At 38.2% G+C, this 20726-nt stretch overlaps 2 protein-coding genes across 2 annotated transcripts; both read left to right on the forward strand.

The window, feature by feature from the left end:
• Positions 12211 to 13019, forward strand: LOC109841503. Its single transcript, XM_020410468.1, has 2 exons — positions 12211 to 12411; positions 12687 to 13019. Exons 1-2 carry the CDS (start codon positions 12211 to 12213, stop codon positions 13017 to 13019), a joined length of 534 nt encoding a protein of 177 aa, XP_020266057.1.
• On the forward strand, positions 17080 to 19485 carry LOC109843319 (EPIDERMAL PATTERNING FACTOR-like protein 6). Its single transcript, XM_020412253.1, is given in 4 exon segments — positions 17080 to 17538; positions 18110 to 18144; positions 19103 to 19181; positions 19184 to 19485. Coding segments are annotated over 4 exon segments (333 nt in total). The 5' UTR covers positions 17080 to 17438; the 3' UTR covers positions 19303 to 19485.

The raw sequence follows: 20726 nt of genomic DNA on the forward strand, positions 1-20726 counted from the left end.
CTTAAATAAATTTAAACACCCTTTAAACTTGTTTAAAAACTTTTTTAATTGTTTTCTAAGTGTTGGGGATAGATGGGTATATATAGGAACTCAAGACAACACCCCAAGGCCCAAAAAACGAGGCAAAACACCCCAAAACAAAACCAGGAAAAACCTAACCGTTAGGATGAAAGACATGTCATCAGTCGACTGATGATGTCATCAGTCGACTGATGAAGTCGACCGTTGAACAGTTTTGACAAATTCTGAAATTTTTGCATATTTGGCTTTCTAAAATCAATTAAAAATAGTAAACCAACTTCAAAAATCATAAAATTTTGAGAAAATGTTCTAGACATGTATATGAACATGTTAGAGATATGAAATATATCTTCCCATTTGTGAGAAAAAAATATTATAAATAGATATTCCAGATTCTAAAAACTGCTAAAATACTTGATTTTGTAAAATCAATTCAGTATAGTAAATCAACTCCAAAAATGATAATTTTTTGGGAAATAGTTATGAACATATAATAGAACATGTTAGAAAAATAAATTTTCAAATTTCATTTCCCATTTATAAAAACTCATATGTTTTACAAAAACATGCACGAACATGAACTTATAAAAACTTGATTTTGTAAATTCAATAAACATAACAAATTAACTCCAAAATTAATAAAACTTTAGGAAAAATTTATAAACATAAAAACAAATATATTAAAGAATAAAATTTTGAAATATTAATTCGTGTTTGCAAAAACTTACTATTTTGCAAAACTTGTAAATACATGTGTACATAAACTTCTTGATTTTTGTCTATTGAGTTAAACAATGTTTTGAAACCTTATAAAATAATTTTATAGACTTAATAAAAGATGAATATAATGATTGTTAAGTCTAAAAACTAATAATTCAATATTTTGTCAAAATTACTCAAAATCAAGAATTGTGTGTATGTGTGATATTGAGCTCAAAGTATTTAACACACAAGTATAAACACCTAAACTAAAATATACCTGTGTGTATGTGTGATATTGAGCTCAAAGTATTTAACACACAAGTATAAACACCTAAACTAAAATATACCCAAGATGATAAATCTTCAATATAGCAAAGTATTTAACACACAAGTATAAACACCTAAACTAAAATATACCCAAGATGATAAATCTTCAATATAGCCCAACTTGGTTGCGGATGAAGCTTGATCTTGAATTTGACTTGACTTATAAATGGCTTCATACCGATATTCCTTCCATCCTCCAATGGATATGATTGTGAATGCTCGATTCCATCTAACCTCCAACTAATTGTTTGCCTAGAATACATACGAAAACATAAACACTAGACAAATAATATTAGTAGTAAATTGTTTGTTAAGCATCATCAAAACAAAAAGGCCAACAGTTTACTACTGAGGTTAAGCAATTTCTTGCTAGAAAACTACAATATTTTTATACTTCTCCACTCAACCTCTCTACTGATTAGATCACCAAATGAACCACTAGAGATCCCAACTCTGACCTCTTACGTGTTGTTCATGTGCATGATGGAATTCGTTGCTCAGAGCCTAGCCATCTAAAGGAGATTGAGATTCCTAATACCCCATATAATCCGCACGTAATTTCCTATTAGATAACTGACAACAACACATAGAAATGGTTCATTTGGAAAGAAATTGAAAAGGCAATGGCCTTTAATTCATGCGTTTTTTACTTAGAAAGAAAAGAATAACCGGATAGTAAAAATTAATGGGCTAATTTGGTGCAATATAGATTATGGAGAAGATTAATAGTCAAATTTAGAAAAATCTGCCATGTGCCAATGCTCTAAAAAGTTGCCACGTGGCATCTCTGAGTATTACTTTAGTATATTAGATAGATAGATGAAGCCCCGAAATTTTCACTAGAGATCCTATCAGAAACACTCCTATAGGAGTGAAACAATCTTCAGCATAAATAGAATAGTTGTAAAGTCTAAACTAATTCTCTAACCACCCGTGAATAGTATAAACCACTTATTTGTATTATAGGGTATTCTAATATAATGCTTACTCTTCCAACACATTCCGTGGCATTGTCACTCCTTAGTGGCGAAATAGCCAAAATTTTCTTGTGAAATATAGTCCACTAAAATGAGAAGAAAGGATAGGGAGGCAATTTTTATAATTCACGTGTTTATCACGTCTTGATTGTTATCTTAGAAGGATTACGTGAGAAAATTTTAGGGATTAAGTGGAATAAACAAAGTTTATAGGATTATGCGCAAAAGCCCCAAACTCGAGGGTGAAGTGAAACTTACCCTAATAACTGCTATGTTATATTGTCCTGTTGAGCACTACTAGATGAATCAAATCATAGCTCTTCTAGAACAAGGGGGAGAGGATTCATGCACATAGATCAAACACCATGGGACCAAAGTTCAGTTGCTCCATTCGGCACCCACGCTTATCTACCCAAACTTTTCCCAACATCCATAGATCTGTCGCACGTGCCAACGTTCACTTACAAGACACAATAGAGAAAATATTATGCATAATAGTATTAGTGGGACACAATTCTCATTTCTGTGTACAATTCCAACATATGCTGACCAAATTCAGTGAAGCTAGTGAGAAATGGACAGAGGGAATTTTACTGGCCATAGGTCTCAAGGTTATCTTCAATATCATTAGGAAGAGATTGGATTGGGAGTCAGATTTGTTAGGATGATTATGGCAGATGAAATGTCATGTGACTTTTGGTCAATTTGATAATGATATTGTTAGGATGTGATCCTATCGCCCAAGCCAATAGGAGGACAGTGATTAGATAGCTGCACGTTAATTCTTTTTTTAATCAGTATCTGATGACATTACAGTCCAAATCATATTCTAACATAACTTTTGATTCCACGTGTGAATGATGTATCGGTGTGCTATCAGTATGTGAGCGTTATATCATCACCGTCGTAGTGTCATGATTTATAGGAGATTTGACAAAAACCAATGTCAATTTCCTAACTTTCTTTTGTGACTACAAACAACTTGATCACATGGTACGCAATAGCCATTCAATTTAACAATATTGCTAGCTTTCTAACAAGATATCTCGTTCCCCCATAACCACGCAAACATTTTCCTCATTAACACATCTAGGTTTTGCTCTTTGGATCTTGCCACTTGATATGTGGCAAGTACCTCTACATTTCTGGTACTAACATTTTGGACCTTATTTATGTTGGATTTTTTGGTCAAAACCGCTTTCCAAAATGAGTTTTCAAACTATATATATATTAACTACAAGTACTTTTCATAAATGCTTAGTAGCATAGTGGAAAATTAATGTTTTGGTGTTTCAAAAGGTCCCTTGTTCGAGGCTTGCTAACAACAAGCCGAGGAGTGTTTTATTTGAATTAATCCCTCATAAGTTGTCGTGGGTCGTGGACCGTGAGCCGTGGGCCAACGGGCTTGGGGATCAGGGCTAATCGGGCTGATGCGCTTTATTAGGCGCACTTTAGACTTTGCACGGATGCATCGGAGCGAGATGGCGCTACGAAAAATATGGCTGATCCTTTGACTAAAGGTCTGAAAAAGGACATAGTCGAAAGGACGTCTGCTGCAATGAGTCTCAAAGTTTTATGAGTCTTACAAATACTTACCATGTTCATCCAATTATTAGTTCAAAGCTTACACTACTAATAATAAAGATAACTAGTTCAAAAGTCAAATAAGATTTATAAAGTTTGGTGAGTCTTACAAACACTTACCATTTCGTCAAGTTATTAGTTCAAAACTTATGCTACTAATGATAAGATGATTGGTTCAAAAGTCAAGTAAGATTTACAAGTGAAATCTTATTATGTAAAGATGTTGGCTGTTAAGCCTTAATTAGTCCAAAGCATTTTGGATGCGGGATGTTGGATAGGTAACATGTCTAAAGGACTCACCGATAATCCTATCATGTAAAGGGGTTGACTGTTAAGCCTTAATGGGTCCAAAGTATTTTAGATACGGGATGTTAGATAGGAAACACGCCTAAAGGACTCACCTAGAATCCTATCATGAGAGAGGATGACTCATAAGTCTTAATGAGTTCAAAGCATTTCGGATGAAAAATGTTTTATAGGAAAAATGTCTAAAGAACTCACCTATGCCTGGATGGAGATTTGGCCATCTGCTATGGTGTCTTATGGAAAGATACCTAGAGCCCTAGTAGAAACCGTGACAAGCACATGGTCATAAATGTACAAAGGCAAAGGCAATTGTGGTTCAAAGTGAAAACTACCGCAGATGAGTTTGATCGTGTGTGATTGCTGGATTTTAGACATGTGCTGGTTCAAGTTTCTACGATACTATACATCTATCTTCTATTCAGTTGGTCTAAGGGGGATTCAAGTCATTATGATATTTATCTTATGCACAACGATTGAAACGACGACACCATAACACGACACTAGTTTAAAAACTTATGGGGGATTGTTGGATTTTTTGGTTAAAACCGCTTTCCAAAATGAATTTTTAAACTATATATATATTAACTATAAGTTTTTTTTCATAAATGCTTAGTAGCCTACTGGAAAGTTAATGTTTTGGTGTTTCAAAAGGTCCCTTATTCGGCTTGCCAACAGCAAGACGAGAAGTGTTTTACTTGAATTAATCTCTCATAAGTTTTAGTAGGTCGTGGGTCGTGGGCCGGGGACTGTGGGCCGTGGGCCGGGGGCAAATGGGCTGGGGATCGGGGCTAATCGGGCTGAGGCGCTAAGTGACACTTTGTTAGGCGCACTTTGCACTTCGCACGGAGGCATCGGGGCGAGGTAGCGCCACGAAGGTTGCCTCGCAGGTTACGGACGAGCTATGCATTCGCACGAGGGTGTGACCCTAGCGTTCTCGAAGTCAGACGAGGTTCGTCAATTGGTTGACAAGGTTCTATTTGTTCGACGAGGTTCGTCTGTCATACGAGGTTTGTAAAAACACACACGAGCTTTGAAAACGAACATCAGATCAAGGAGATCTTGACGTTGTTGCTGCTGTTGTGCTGCTGCTGCAGAAACTGTGCCCGCAAGAACTTGCCCTTAAACCGAAAGGTTCTTAGATTGAGGAGATCTTTGCTTTGACCGAAAGGTCTTATAGATCGGGGAGATCTTGACAGTATTGAGTTGGTGCACACCAGAGTCCTGTGCTGCTGTTCCTGGAAACAGTTTGGCATTGGGATCCTTGCACCGGAGTAGGCCAAATATTGCTTTAAGCACAACGTTTCTCAAACGCGCAGCAGTGGACTGAAAAATTTAAAATTACAACACATCATAATTTCTCTATTTTATTCCAGATTTAACCACAATTTCCAACGATTTACAGTAAGGATTCACGCTATAAGTTTCTTACATCATGACCTCTTATAACAATGATTTATATATGTTTTACCTCTTAAGGGCAGACTAGCCAATATCACAAAGCCCTAAGGATAGGGATGATATACGGTATACGGGATTAAAGAGGTGGCCGTTCATTAATTCTCTTACGAACACCACCAAACAGTGTCGTGTCAGTATTGCTATCCTCGTCACCTCGTGCATAAGATTCTGATTTGTGAGACTAACTAAATCCACAATATACATTAGATCTGAAAGTGAATGTGAGCCCCAGGCCCCTGGGGTATATATATACCCAAAAGGGGAAAATTTCAGTGTAGTGGTTCCTCTATAGAGAACTTGTGCAGAGTAACTAGAGAGTGACGCATGATACTTGTCCTCGTATCAATTTTTAATCAGTACAAACAATATATAAAATCAGTGCAGGCATAAGCTCTACAGAATAATTAAATGATATATAAAAAATTATTATGTACATTTAACGAGAATTATTTTTATTGCCCTAATTGGTGACTATGTCAACTGTTGCTAGCGGATGATATGTCAGTCACAACCACTCCAATACCCACAAAAGCAAACGTTAAAAATCAATGTAAACAAAACAAATTACTAAAGTCAATACAATCGCCTACTTTAAAATTGGTATTGGTATTGGTATATGTATTTTCTTCCTTTTCTCTGGAGAACTCTCTATAATAGTTTTGAGGTGCCTTTAGAGGGCTATAAACAAGAGCTAGTGAACAAATGAAAGCAGAGATAAGGCCCACTCCTTTATAGCTGTCTCCTTTGCTAAATCTACACCCCCACGCTCACCCAAAACTGAGTCTAAAACAATTGCGACACTTTTTCTCCCTTTGCTTTTTGGTGGTCTTTGGTCATAAAGAGGAAAAGGAGAGGAGCAAAGATAGTGATGGGGTTGAAAAAGATACGCTTCCATCTCTGAGTTCTCATTAATTAGATATATATGGTCCTTTTCATCCCGTGTGTATGTATTGTGTTATCGTGATCTCTATTGAAGTGTGTATGTATTGTATTCAATTGCATTTTCTTCATGATTGCATTTGTCTCAAGAAGAGAGAGAGAGAGAGAGAGAGAGAGAGGATGTTCTTGATCAAGTAAAATTCCTCTGAGAACAACTCACCACAAGGAGTGATCTGAACCATCTAGGAGATAATGAAATATCCTAACTGCTCTTACTTGATATCTTGACAGCATAAGATGTTTCAAAACGAGATGTTTTGATAGGATTCTTGCTCTTCTTGATTATAAATCCACCGCTAGAGAACCACACTAGTTTTGTTGGGATTTGTCTTGAATTCCCTTTAGATATCTCATCAGAGATCTAAGGGCTAAATAACCATATTGGTATTTTAATTCCACCCCATTTGTCAAGAATGTATTTTAATTAGTCAAACCTGTTTTAAGGCATTTTAATTAATTCAACTTACCAACAAGGTCCATTTTTCTCGTCGACGACCAGTTTTCCGGCGAGAGCTCGTCGCATGCGTGACACGTGATGACTTAAACTGTTTTTAGCTATTGATGTGACACAGATTTTCTGACGTGGATAAAACAGTTGGGCGAATCTGTCCTATTTAGGGTGAATTGGGATTTTTAGAGGGTTAATTCTCACCTTTAAACACTGTCACGTTAGAAAATCTGTACCACATCAGCAGCTAAAAAACAGTTTAAGTCATAATGTGCCACGCACATGACAAGCTCTCGCCGAAAAACTGGTCGCCGACGGGGAAAATGGTCTTGTTGGTAAGTTGAATCAATTAAAATGCCTTAAAGCAGGTTTGCCTAATTAAAATACCTTCTTGGTAAATGGAGTGAAATTAAAATACCAATATAGATATTTAGCCGAGATCTAAGATGTCTCTGGGAAATCTCTAAAGAAACTCGGGAGTTACTACCTTTTGCAGTTTACCCGGTACAACTTCTTCTTAACAACGAGTAGGTGTTCGAAGAGAAATTATCACCACTCACAAGGCTTCTCTTGAATTTTGATTTACGCATTTTTTTTTATAGAAAATTACAATTTTGTTGGCTCTTTTAATAGAAGTACATATCAAACTATTTCTATGTAAGGTGTTCTGCACTCTTTTCCCTTAAGAAAATCAACGAATGTTTAATATAACTTAATAAAATTCCTTCTACCATTATTCATGTAATTCTCACCCCTACAACAACTGTAAATATCAAATTTCTATGATCTTACTAATCTCATAAATGCACGGGGCCCCACCTTGTCCTCGTATGCTTGATGTTACGTCAACATGCCCAACTAAAACCATAAGCCATCAATTAAAACACTGTCTGAATCCAAGACTCGACACAAAAGTAGCTTTAATAGGAAACAAATGGGACCCCCCACAACCAAATAGAAAAAAAGTAAAAAAAAACTTGCAGAGAGACCCAACTAAAGGTAGTAAATTGTAAATTTCCTGCTGTGCTTCCAGATTTGATGAAGTTAGTAGTCAGTAGAGTAAAAGGCAGAGGAGTATGTATAAGGACCCAAAGATAGCAAGATTTATGAACATGGGTTGCAGAGATTCTGCCACGCGAAACAACCGCGTACTTGGATTCTCTGTGTTATATATTTACTTTTCTTTTTAACTGAACTCCGATTGGGTTCGCTGTATTTTTTTTCAGGAAATCTTTGGCAATTGGGTCAGAGAAAGGTTGCGGTGTTCATATTTGATGTTGTGTCCAATGACGAGCCACTTAAATATTGGGTGGCACTAGGGGCACACCTTCAACCACACCTCCAATCACACCCCCTCTCTCATTTGCTACAGTGCACCGAGCCCCACATGAGATTTTAATTTTTAAAATCTCATGTGGGGCCCGGTGCACTATAGCAAATGAGAGAGGAGGGTGTGGTTGGAGGTGTGGTTAAAGGTGTGCCCCTATCATTTTCCTTAAATATTTTGTGTTGGTAGAATATTAAATTTTCATCCACAATGTTCATGGCAATTTTAACACTTTGGTGCAGCGAGAAGAAAGTTTGGGATGTTTCGACATTTTATGTTCAAATTTTGCTGGCCACTTATTGAAAGCAAATTTGAAGTACAAATTGTTGGATAAAACAATTTGAAGTTAGCAGTCTTGATTTGAATTCTGTCAAATACACATTTAAACAAACCAAAAGGCTAACATTGCATAAAGTAATCTAGGTTTTAGACTATAAAAAGTCATTCAACCTGCAAAGTCATATTAAAACATTAATTATAGTCCTCACAACAGTTCTAGAATTTTAGTTTTTAGGAAAATACTTCAGAAGTTTAGTACAGTGGAAGGGTACTTAAATGGAATTATCGCACTGGCTCTTTAACTCCAACGATCCAAACGCTAAGAGCATCTCCAACAGCTTCTCTATCTCATGTCCTAGACTAAATATAAAGAGTAGGAGGGGGAAAAGTTGCTCCAACAGGCTCCCTATATTGGAGACTAAATATAAGGAATATAATTTGGTATTCCAAATCAAGGATAACGAAGCGACTCCCTATATTTAGTCTCAATATAGTGAACATTGTTGAAGCAACTTTTTCCCCGTCCTACTCCCCATATTTAGTCTAAGATATGAGATAGGGAGCCATTTAAGGAGCATTGCTGGAGCACTTACTCTTTATTTGGCTCCATATTTTCTAAGATAAGAGATTTGCTCCTCAAATATAGAGAAAACCTAAGATCACTCTGGGAGATGCTCTAGTAGAACATTCCTCTTGTGAGCTACACACGATTTTGAGCTTTTACATAAGATTCGTACAGCTTGCATGCGGGGCTCTCATGACACCTAGCTTCTATGCACTTAAATACCATATAGTTTTGATTTTTATTTTGTCTTCTTAAATAAAAATGGGTACGATTTAGTCAAGTCAAGTTTGAATGACGGAGTCCAAACTTTCCTAAAATCCATGTCTGTGATTGTTTAGGTGCCAAATAATGTTGGTTCCAGAGCCAGGTGTACGCCTAACAGGTCATGGTTAGTCCAATCAACAACTATAATCAATGAAGAATTGGTTTCCATCAGATTAAAATATGCAATAATGTTTGTGGTTCTCTTCTCTGAAACGATCATGATACTTCCCAATTTGATTAGCGTCGTTTCTCAATTAGTACTCAGCATGTGGCAAAAGTTTTGATGATGACGCTCATAACAGTGACAGTTTTAATAAATTTGAGCATTTTGCTGCAAAGGGTTCATAAACATATGCATAGAAGTTCTCCTGGAAGAAGAAAAGAATACAGAAATGTAGGGATCTATGTGTCAGTAGAATCCTGACAGCTTGAAGCTCATCTAACATAATTGTGAGGGTTATGGCAATTAATTCTCCTCCAAAACTCATCCAAACTGCTTGAAAAAGAAGCGTGGGGCCCTTCCTGTTGATCTCAGCAGAAGATTTCGCATTTCGATCTCTCTCCAGTAGATTGGAAGTAGTTGGAGAGACATAGTCTATTCAGATTTATTGTGATTACTATTGATAACTTCAGGTTCTATGTATTGAAATGAGTTCAAAATATTAATAACAATCTACATGATAATACACAATACAATTTTTTAGATTACAATATTATCATTTGTAAATCATTAATATGAGCATCAAAAGAAAGTCATGATGCTTTTATTGACTAAGAACAGTTTCAACATCGACTTCTTAAGGGAGTCTTGTTAGTCTAAGTGTGTAGACCCAAAGCTGAATCAAAAAGACGAAGTAAACAGGATTGACGCCGGTCGGTCGACCGACGAGGTGGATCCGGTCGACCGTGATGCATGCAGGAAACTGAGAAGAAAACCTCACTATGTACGGTCGACCGCGAGAGCTGATCCGGTCGACCGCGAACGTGCACCAAACTCCTGTAGGAAGTTGGCGCTCTGGCCGGTCGACCGCGGGACATGATCCGGTCGACCGGAGTCGGGTTTTCATGTTTCCAAATATGTTCGGGATTCTGTTTTGATCTAAGATCCTATATATACCTAAACGTTTTTAGGGTTTGTTGTGCATTAAAAAAAGAGAGTTTTGAGAGGATTCTTCGGAGAGATCTCAGAGAGATTAAACTCTAGTTTGTGAACTTGTAATCTTCCTTCAAACTAATCAAAGGATTATGTGGTGTGGCTCCCAAGGACGTAGGCACGTTGCCAAACCTCGTTAAATCTGGTGTGTTCTTTCTTGTTTACTTTCCTGCAACTTTTATTTTTTATTTGCTATGATTTTTTTACTTTCCTACTCTCAAACACAAGGTCCGGAAGGACAATGATTTGATTTGATTGTTTTGAATCCCCAACAACTGGTATCAGAGCTTCGTTCAGAAGGTTTGTGTGAGAGCCATGACAGAGTAAAGCAAATCTAAGATCGAGAAGTTTGATGGTTCAGACTTCGTCTACTAGAAGTCGCAGATGGAGGACTATCTGTACCAGAAGGACTTGTATCGCCCGTTGATGGGCAAAGCTAAAGGAAAGAAGAAAGAAGAATCAGTAGAGGAGTGAGAGATACTGGATAGGAAGGCTCTAGGGAAAATCCGATTGTCACTCGCCAAGACAGTCGCACATAATATATTGAATGAAAAGACGACAGTGGGTCTTATGAAAGAGCTCGCGAAGATGTACGAGTAACCGTCAGCCACAAACAAGGTACATCTCGTCAAAACACTCTTCAACCTCAAGATGACAGAAGGATGCACCTCAGCGAGTTTAACGCGATTGTTGATCAACTTATCCCCGTGGACATCACGTTTGATGATGAAGTGCATACCCTATTGATTCTATCACAGTTGTGGGATAGTTAGGCAAGTTGTATGACCGCAATTAACAATTCAGCGGGGAAGAAAATTTTGAAGCTGAGCGAGGTTGTTAGCATGCTTCTATTCGATGAGGTTAGAAGAAAACCATTCGAATCAAAAGGTTCAAGATCAGCCCTAAATCTTGAACAGAGAGGCAGAAGCCAGAAGAAGGGTAACCAGAACAGGAACCGGTCAAAGTTAACCAAGAAGAGGTCAAACTCAAAAGTTAGGCTTATTAAAAGGAAGTGTTGGAACTACGACCAGGAGGGCCATATGTATTCAGCCTGTAAAGCACAGAAGAAGGATGCAAATGAGCAGGAGGCTCATCTCGTGCAAGATGCCTTGATCCTTACTATGGATAGTGATTCTGATTCATGGGTTATTGATTCAGGAGCCTCGTTCCACGCCACTGCTAATAGAAAGCTTATTCATAACTATGTAGTAGGAAACTTTGTGAAAGTATATTTGGGGGATAATGAACCCCGTAATGTTGTTAGAGGAGGTAATATGCAAATACAGTTGAAGGGCTTTAAGTGGAATCTGAAGAATGTCAGACACGTACCGAAGCTAAAGAAAATCTTATTTAGTTAGCTAGCTTGGAGCGAAAGGCTATGTTTCAACATTCATCGGGGATTCATGAAAAATCTCTAATGGCACAATGGTGGTTGCCCGAGGTAACAAAACAAGAACTCTCTACCTCACCTCACATGCGAATGACACCCTCACAATTGTAGCTAGTAAAGAGAGTACAGATTTATGGCATAATAGGCTGGGACACATGAGCGAGAAGGGGATAAAAATTCTATATTCATAAGGAAAGCTAATCGGCATCGATTCGGTAGAAGTTGGTATTTGTGAGGACTGTATCTACAGGAAGTAGAAGAGAACTAGTTTTTAGAAGGGTGGAAGACCACCTAAAGCTCAGAAGATAGAGCTTGTTCATACAGACGTATGGGGGCTAGCTAGTGTCTCTTCTCTTGGCGGTTCGGCGTACTATGTTAGCTTTATCGATGATCACTCGAGGAAGTTATGGGTATACTTTATGAAGCACAAGTCAGATGTGTTCGGGATCTTCAAGAAGTGGAAGACCATGATGGAGAACGAGACAGATCTAAAGGTGAAGTATCTGAGATTAGACAATGGTGGAGAATACGAGCTGGAGGAGTTCAAGAGATTATGTGCTCCAAATGTGATTCGTTTGGAGAGGACTACTCTAGGGATGCCACAACAGAACGGCATCGCAGAGAGAATGAACATGACATTTACGGAGCGTGCGAGGAGCATGCATCTACATGTAGGTCTACCCAAAACATTTTGAGTGGACGCGATGCATACGACAGCTTACTTGATTAATCACGGGCCATCATTTCCATTGGGTTTTAGGATTTTAGAGGGGGTTTGGAGTGGCAAGAAGATCAATCTCTCACACTTGCGAGTATTTGGTTACGTGATATATATTCATATTAGTGGCCATGTCAGGGACAAGTTAGAAACTAAGTCACAGAAGTATATATTCATTGGATACGACATTGATGAGTTCCGGTATCGATTTTGGGATGAGAAGAACAGGAAGAACATCATAATAAGGAGGTGATGTACAATGATGGAGACAATGCCAATGATAGCCAAACCAGTTGGAGTAGTACTAAGGATACAGATGGATCCAAGTACATAGATTTGGAGGAACTTCTAGAAGGGGGAGATAGTGCTAGTTCTGATCGAAGAACGGAGGAGACTCCAGGTGCAGAAGCTCCTACTCAGGACGTGGAGCTTAGGAGGTCATCCAGGGTACCCAAACTGAATCCTAGATATCTCTCATCACTTGATTACTTACTTTTGATAGATAGCGAAGAGCCGGAGTACTATGAAGAGGCTATGAAAGTTAGTGAATCTCAACAGTAGGAGCATGTGATGCAAGAAGAGATAGAAGAGGTCAAACTCAAAAGTTAGGCTTATTAAAAGGAAGTGTTGGAACTACGACCAGGAGGGCCATATGTATTCAGCCTGTAAAGCACAGAAGAAGGATGCAAATGAGCAGGAGGCTCATCTCGTGCAAGATGCCTTGATCCTTACTATGGATAGTGATTCTGATTCATGGGTTATTGATTCAGGAGCCTCGTTCCACGCCACTGCTAATAGAAAGCTTATTCATAACTATGTAGTAGGAAACTTTGTGAAAGTATATTTGGGGGATAATGAACCCCGTAATGTTGTTAGAGGAGGTAATATGCAAATACAGTTGAAGGGCTTTAAGTGGAATCTGAAGAATGTCAGACACGTACCGAAGCTAAAGAAAATCTTATTTAGTTAGCTAGCTTGGAGCGAAAGGCTATGTTTCAACATTCATCGGGGATTCATGAAAAATCTCTAATGGCACAATGGTGGTTGCCCGAGGTAACAAAACAAGAACTCTCTACCTCACCTCACATGCGAATGACACCCTCACAATTGTAGCTAGTAAAGAGAGTACAGATTTATGGCATAATAGGCTGGGACACATGAGCGAGAAGGGGATAAAAATTCTATATTCATAAGGAAAGCTAATCGGCATCGATTCGGTAGAAGTTGGTATTTGTGAGGACTGTATCTACAGGAAGTAGAAGAGAACTAGTTTTTAGAAGGGTGGAAGACCACCTAAAGCTCAGAAGATAGAGCTTGTTCATACAGACGTATGGGGGCTAGCTAGTGTCTCTTCTCTTGGCGGTTCGGCGTACTATGTTAGCTTTATCGATGATCACTCGAGGAAGTTATGGGTATACTTTATGAAGCACAAGTCAGATGTGTTCGGGATCTTCAAGAAGTGGAAGACCATGATGGAGAACGAGACAGATCTAAAGGTGAAGTATCTGAGATTAGACAATGGTGGAGAATACGAGCTGGAGGAGTTCAAGAGATTATGTGCTCCAAATGTGATTCGTTTGGAGAGGACTACTCTAGGGATGCCACAACAGAACGGCATCGCAGAGAGAATGAACATGACATTTACGGAGCGTGCGAGGAGCATGCATCTACATGTAGGTCTACCCAAAACATTTTGAGTGGACGCGATGCATACGACAGCTTACTTGATTAATCACGGGCCATCATTTCCATTGGGTTTTAGGATTTTAGAGGGGGTTGTGATATTTAATAAGGAGGTGATGTACAATGATGGAGACAATGCCAATGATAGCCAAACCAGTTGGAGTAGTACTAAGGATACAGATGGATCCAAGTACATAGATTTGGAGGAACTTCTAGAAGGGGGAGATAGTGCTAGTTCTGATCGAAGAACGGAGGAGACTCCAGGTGCAGAAGCTCCTACTCAGGACGTGGAGCTTAGGAGGTCATCCAGGGTACCCAAACTGAATCCTAGATATCTCTCATCACTTGATTACTTACTTTTGATAGATAGCGAAGAGCCGGAGTACTATGAAGAGGCTATGAAAGTTAGTGAATCTCAACAGTAGGAGCATGTGATGCAAGAAGAGATAGATTCTCTTCACTCGAATGAGACATGGGAGTTAGCCCAGCTACCTGCACAGAAAAAAGTCTTGTATAACAAATGTGTCTATCAGGTCAAACATGAGAGGGAGGAAAGCAAGAGGTATAAGACCAGATTAGTTATAAAGGGGTTCCAACAACGGGAAGGAGTGAACTATATGGAGATATTCTCCCCCCGTTGTGAAACATACAACCATCAGAGTGGTGTTGAGCTTAGTACCTACAAAAGATCTCTACCCTGAGCAGATAAATGTGAAGATTGTATTTTTTTATGGTGATTTGGATAAAAAAATCTACATGAAACAACCTGTTGGCTTCATTGAAGAATGAAAGGAAGAGATGGTATGTAAGCTCAAGAAGAGCTTTTGAAACAGGCTCCGAGATAGTGGTATAAGAAGTTCGACAACTTCATGCAGAGCAATGAGTATAGAAGATGTAATTCAGATCATTGTTGCTACTTCAAGAGGTTCGAGTCTAGCTACATCGTGTTATTATTGTATGTTGATGACATGTTAGTTGCAGGATCGTATTTAGAGAAGATAAATAACTTGAAGAAGCAATTGGTGAATGAGTTTGCTATGAAGGATCTAGGTACAACAAAGTAAATTCTTAGAATGCAAATCAGTAGAGATGAAGTTGAAGGGACGTTGAAGTTGAGTTGAAGTTGAGTCAAGCTGAATACATTGAGAAGGTACTTCAGAGGTTCAACATGTAGAATGCTAAGGTTGTTAGCACGCTCCTTGGAAGTCAGTTCAAGTTATCTGAGGAGCAATCACCCAAGACAAATACAAAGAAGGATCATATGAGCAGAGTACCATATTCATCAACCATTGGTAGTCTTATGTACGCGATAATTTGCACGAGGCCGGATATTACTCATGCAGTAGGAGTTGTGAGCAGGTTTGCAAGCAATCTAGGAAAGCAACATTGAGAGGTCATGAAGTGGATATTGCGTTACTTGAAAGGGACTATGGACAAGTCGCTATATTTCAGGAGGAAGGATTCGGTACCGCGGGGATATGTGGATGCGAATTTTACCGATGATCATGATACAAGGTGAAGCACCATGGGGTTTGTTCATACCTTGGCGTCGACAACATTGAGCTGGGTCTCATATCTACAGAAGATTGTAACATTGTTCAAAACTGAGGAAGAGTATGTCACAGTGACTGAAGCTAACAAGAAGATGATTTGGTTAACCGGGTGCCTGGAAGAGTTAGATCTGAAGCGGGGAAACAAAGTTTTTTATTATGATAACTAGAGCGCTATACACCTTACCAAGAATCCAATATATCATGCCAGAATGAAGCACATCAATGTACGATAACATTTCATATGCTCGCTGATTAAGGACAAGAAGTTACAGCTAGAGAAGATTTTGGGGAGTCAAAATCCTGCGAACATGTTAATAAAAACAGTGACCACGGGAAACTGGAGTTGTACGCAATTTCAGTTGGCCTTCACGCATAGGAATCAAAGGCGGAGCCACACTAGGAGGATTAGCGGGATCGCCGGATTGATGATGATTGAAGAATGGATTTTTTTCAAGTAGGAGAAGATGCTTGCGAAGATGGCGAGAGTTCGGGTGAGCTCGTTAATGACGCTTTGGTCTCCAAGTGGGAGATTGTTAGTTTAAGTGTGTAGACCCAAAGCTGAATCAAAAAGACGATGAAAACAGGATTGACACAGGTCAGTCGACCGACGAGGTGGATCCGGTCGACCGTGATGCCTGCAGGAAACTGAGAAGAAAACCTCACTCTGTCCGGTCGACCGCGAGAGCTGATCTGTTCGACTGCGAACATGCATCAAACTACTGTAGGAAGTTGGCGCTTTGGCCGGTTGACCGCGGGACATGGTCCGGTCGACCGGAGTCGGGTTTTTCTATTTTCTAATCTGTTCGGGATTCTGTTTTGATCTGGGATCTTATATATACCTAAACATTTTTAGGGTTTGTTGTGATAAAAAAGGAGAGTTTTGAGATGATTCTTTAGAGAGATCTTAGAGAGCTTAAACCCTAGTTTGTGAGCTTGTAATATTTCTTCAAATTAATCAAAGAATTGTGTGGTGCGGCTCCCGAGGACGTAAGCACGTTGCCGAACCTTGTTAAATCTGGTGTGTTCTTTCTTGTTTACTTTCCTGTAAGTTTTATCTTTTATTTGCTGTGATTTTTCTACTTTCCTACTCTCAAACACAAGGTCCGTAAGGGCATTGATTCGATTTGATTGTTTCGAATCCCCAACAAGTCTCTCGTCCCCAACTCTCAAAACACCAATAGCTCTAATATTAATCCATCCAAGTCCTTCTGCTTGAATCTTACCATGCATTGTATTATATAAACAAAAGTCGATGACACAATATTCTTTAATAATATAGCCAATATATCCATTTTGATCACCTATTAAGAAATCATAACAAACATGAGTACATTACTCTATTGGTTCTCCAATCTCAATCTCACCTACCAATGTATTCTCACCACACCAAAACTCTCATACACCATTTCTTGCATGAACAGTCTCCACACAGAGATTTTGGAGGGTATATTTGTCAACTTAGAAGGGAGAAGGAAATAAGAGTTTCAAACAGAGGAACTCATCAAAGAGACTCTCTCTCTCTCTCTCTCTCTCTCTCTCACTCATTATTCAAGAGTTCTAGAGAGAGAAAGAGAGTTTCAAATCTATACAAAAGGAACACTGTTTGTCTTGATCGATGAAGGCTCCATAAGACGCGGGAAGCCAAAGAGAGAGATGAATGAAGAGATCGCTTGAGATCCAGAGTTCTGCAATTCTGTTATTTGCAAAAAAATAAACAATTTTTTTTTTGTGAGATTCTATAGAGATGAGGAGAGCAAGAATAGCTCTGTTGTGGTGTTTCTCTCTCTGTTTGTTCTCTGTTTTTGCTCTAGTTACTGAGAGCAACTGTGGAAGTGATTGTTTAGGTGAGAAAAATCTACATTTTTTAGTTGAATTTTGTTAATTTATATATTATGTGAATATCCATTTCAGATTTTTCATCATAACATTAGTAATTCTTTTATGTTAGTATTATGTTTGTTATCTATATTTTTTCCTCTGATCACAAAATCAAAACTTTTCACTTGATTTTGATTTAATTTAGATGTTAAAGAATACGCACATAAGATTTTTGATTAATTTGATAGATTTTCTTTTAAATAAACTGCATTTTTCGTTAACACTCAGCAGTTTTTTTTAAGTATATTATTCGTGTTCTGTGGAGATTAAGCTTCATTTTTTTAAAAAGTTGGGCATCATTTTTCCCCCCTTCTATTGAATGATGATGTTGGCATTAGCTCCAACTTTTCCCAAAGATTTTTTGAGATATTAATATAATTCATTATAGTAAAAGACCTCATCTTTGAGACTCTTTACATGCTATATTCCTTCTCAAAATGCTAAGTTGCTACATGCTATTACATCATCTTACATTTTATTGCACCTACTCTCTTTTATTAATTTTCTGCTATTTTTTGACACTGTTATTTTTTCCAGATATCAGAAGTTCTACCTTGGATTCTCATGCACAGGTGCCCTTTAGTCTTTATAAATCATTTCCCTCTTTTTCTATATAATTACATTTTGGCCCCACTATTAATTACGACAAAAAAAAAAAAATGCTGCAATGATCTTGTTAGCTGCTACAGTGCAGCTGCCCATTCTCTGGTCAGAAGAATATCATTGGCGGCGCACTGTAGCATTTGCTAGCGTGTGCGGCCAGCGGGGCGACGTTCCTTCATCCCTGGCATCCTGCCACCCGGTCGCTGCGTAGCATATAACCTGCACTTCAGGAGGTGGCGCCCGTTAGCACCAGTACACTTAGTAAACTAAAATGTGCTGGCGTCGTAAGCATACCGTCTCTGGTTGACTGGGTCTAGGGAAGTCCCATTTCTATCTGGGGAAATTATACTTTGTTTCATTGAAAACTTAAAATTTATAGTTATTATTTATCAACTTTAATATTTCTAGAGCATACTTTATAGGGATTTTAATTGCAAATTATCATCAATATAACGTTTACCTTGATAGAGAGTGTCAAATGTCCTTTGTCTCTTGCACAAAAAATGGAGGAGTTAACAGATTTTTAGTCTAACATGTCCCCACATGTTGACAGACATTTTTATGAGCCAAAATTTAGTGAGATTTGAATCTTAGTTGGTCTGATATATTTGTGACTGCATCAAAACTTTGAAATTATGTTGAAACTTAATGATTATAGTTTTACATTCTATCTAAAAACATGTACAAGAGTCCTCTATAAAAATTCATATAGAGGTCATATAATGATTTATTGATTCGGTACTAATTCAATTTTTTTAATCGATATTTTTTATTGTGAATAGCAAGTTAGAATTGATAGTGCAGCAAATTTCACCTTTCCTTCTTTCACTTGGATTTTCCCCCATAAAGAGGCGCGCTACTAGTAGCGCACTTCAGCGAATGGTACCGTCTTGATGCTAACACGCGCCGGGGTTGTTCCGTTTTCAGGTACATGATTGGCCGCGGGTGCGCAGGAGGAGCCTTGGTGGGCCCGGTTCGTACCCGCCACGGTGCATAGGGAAGTGCGCAGGTGCTCTCCGTGCCGTGCGGTGCACGTGGTGGTCCCGCCAGGAGGTACTCCGGTGACCACCGAGTACTACCCAGAGGCTTGGAGGTGCAAGTGCGGCAACAGGCTCTACATCCCCTAATATTAATCCCACATTATTAATCCCTAACACACCCTACTTAAATCTTTATCTTGTACTTAAGAAATTAATCGTCATTATTGTTTTAATCATATATTATCACATTATATTGAGAACTGAGAAGTAAAGAGCAGAGTATTAGCAATACATAGTACTTAATTATATACAAATGCTGTGGTTTGTTTATGCGTGTATTGCACTTTGGATGTGGACACGTGTCACTTCATTTTTAGAAGAGGGCAGAGAGAGAGAGAGAGAGAGAGTATAATATATACATGCGTGTATATATTTATGTAGAGGATGAATGTATTTTTGTTGTGTATAGATTGTCAAAAGGATAGCCATTTTGATATAACTTGATGAGATCATGTGTGGCTGGAAATGACATAAAACCAAAGTCCAAATTATGTTGTTAGGAGGTTCTTAGTCGTCATTTTAAGCTTCCCAACTAATTAATTATGAGGGTTAATTGCACATAGGCCATCTTGTAGTAATGTTGTTTTGAATTTATTACCTCTGAAGTTCCATTGTTGCCAGTAGATCACCCTGAATTAATTAGTTGTAATGAATATCATTTACCTATTTTTAGTATGAACTATGTATATTCTTATTGATTGCTTCCACAACAAATTACGACTTGTACCATAATCTACTTACTATCTAAATTTAGTGGGAATAAAAGGTTGGAAAGCCATTATTTTGGTTTTTATACAAGTCGGCACCCGATGACAACGAAAAAGCGCTCTCAGTCAAATTCTTTTTCTAGCCTTTAACCCTCAAATAGTTTGATTTGCAATGTAAAATTATTGTCCCTAGATTAATTCAAATTTCTCATTTCTATTGAAAATTGGATTTCTATATCGTCATTTTTATAAAAAAAAAACTGTAATTTAAATCGGAGCCTTGACTCTCTTGTTGATAATTTTAAATATATTGCCACCTTGGAAAATATACGAACGAATGGATGACCTATAAATAAAAAATTAGGATAACTTAAGCAAGAGATATTAAGTCACGTGGACTGGAAAAACGAAACTGATGTTAATATATGAGCAGGAAAAGGAGAATTTTTTTCATTTTGACTTACGGATCTTAGAAATTTAAGAGGAAGGACATGGGCCTTTGCTCTTGGCATGCTATGTAAAAATGTCGGCCCTAACAAAAACGAAAGCCAGAAAGATTGTGCTCGATTTCCTGGAATGTGATGGGCTTTTAGTTTTATAATTAGTTCGGCCTAGCCCATTTCGACCATTGAAAGGCTCAATAATGACGAACGTTACAACTTTGCCTCCCATCACGTGATTCATAAATGAACAAAGCTTAGGCCCATGGCCTTGCCCCGGAACAAACAAACTTAATATAATGCTAGAGCAGTGTGGATAATTTTAATTTCGGCCCAGAAACGACATCCATCGTCAGGTCGTATT

This window comes from Asparagus officinalis, chromosome 5, assembly GCF_001876935.1.
Source record: "Asparagus officinalis chromosome 5, Aspof.V1, whole genome shotgun sequence".
Classification (NCBI taxonomy): domain Eukaryota; kingdom Viridiplantae; phylum Streptophyta; class Magnoliopsida; order Asparagales; family Asparagaceae; genus Asparagus; species Asparagus officinalis.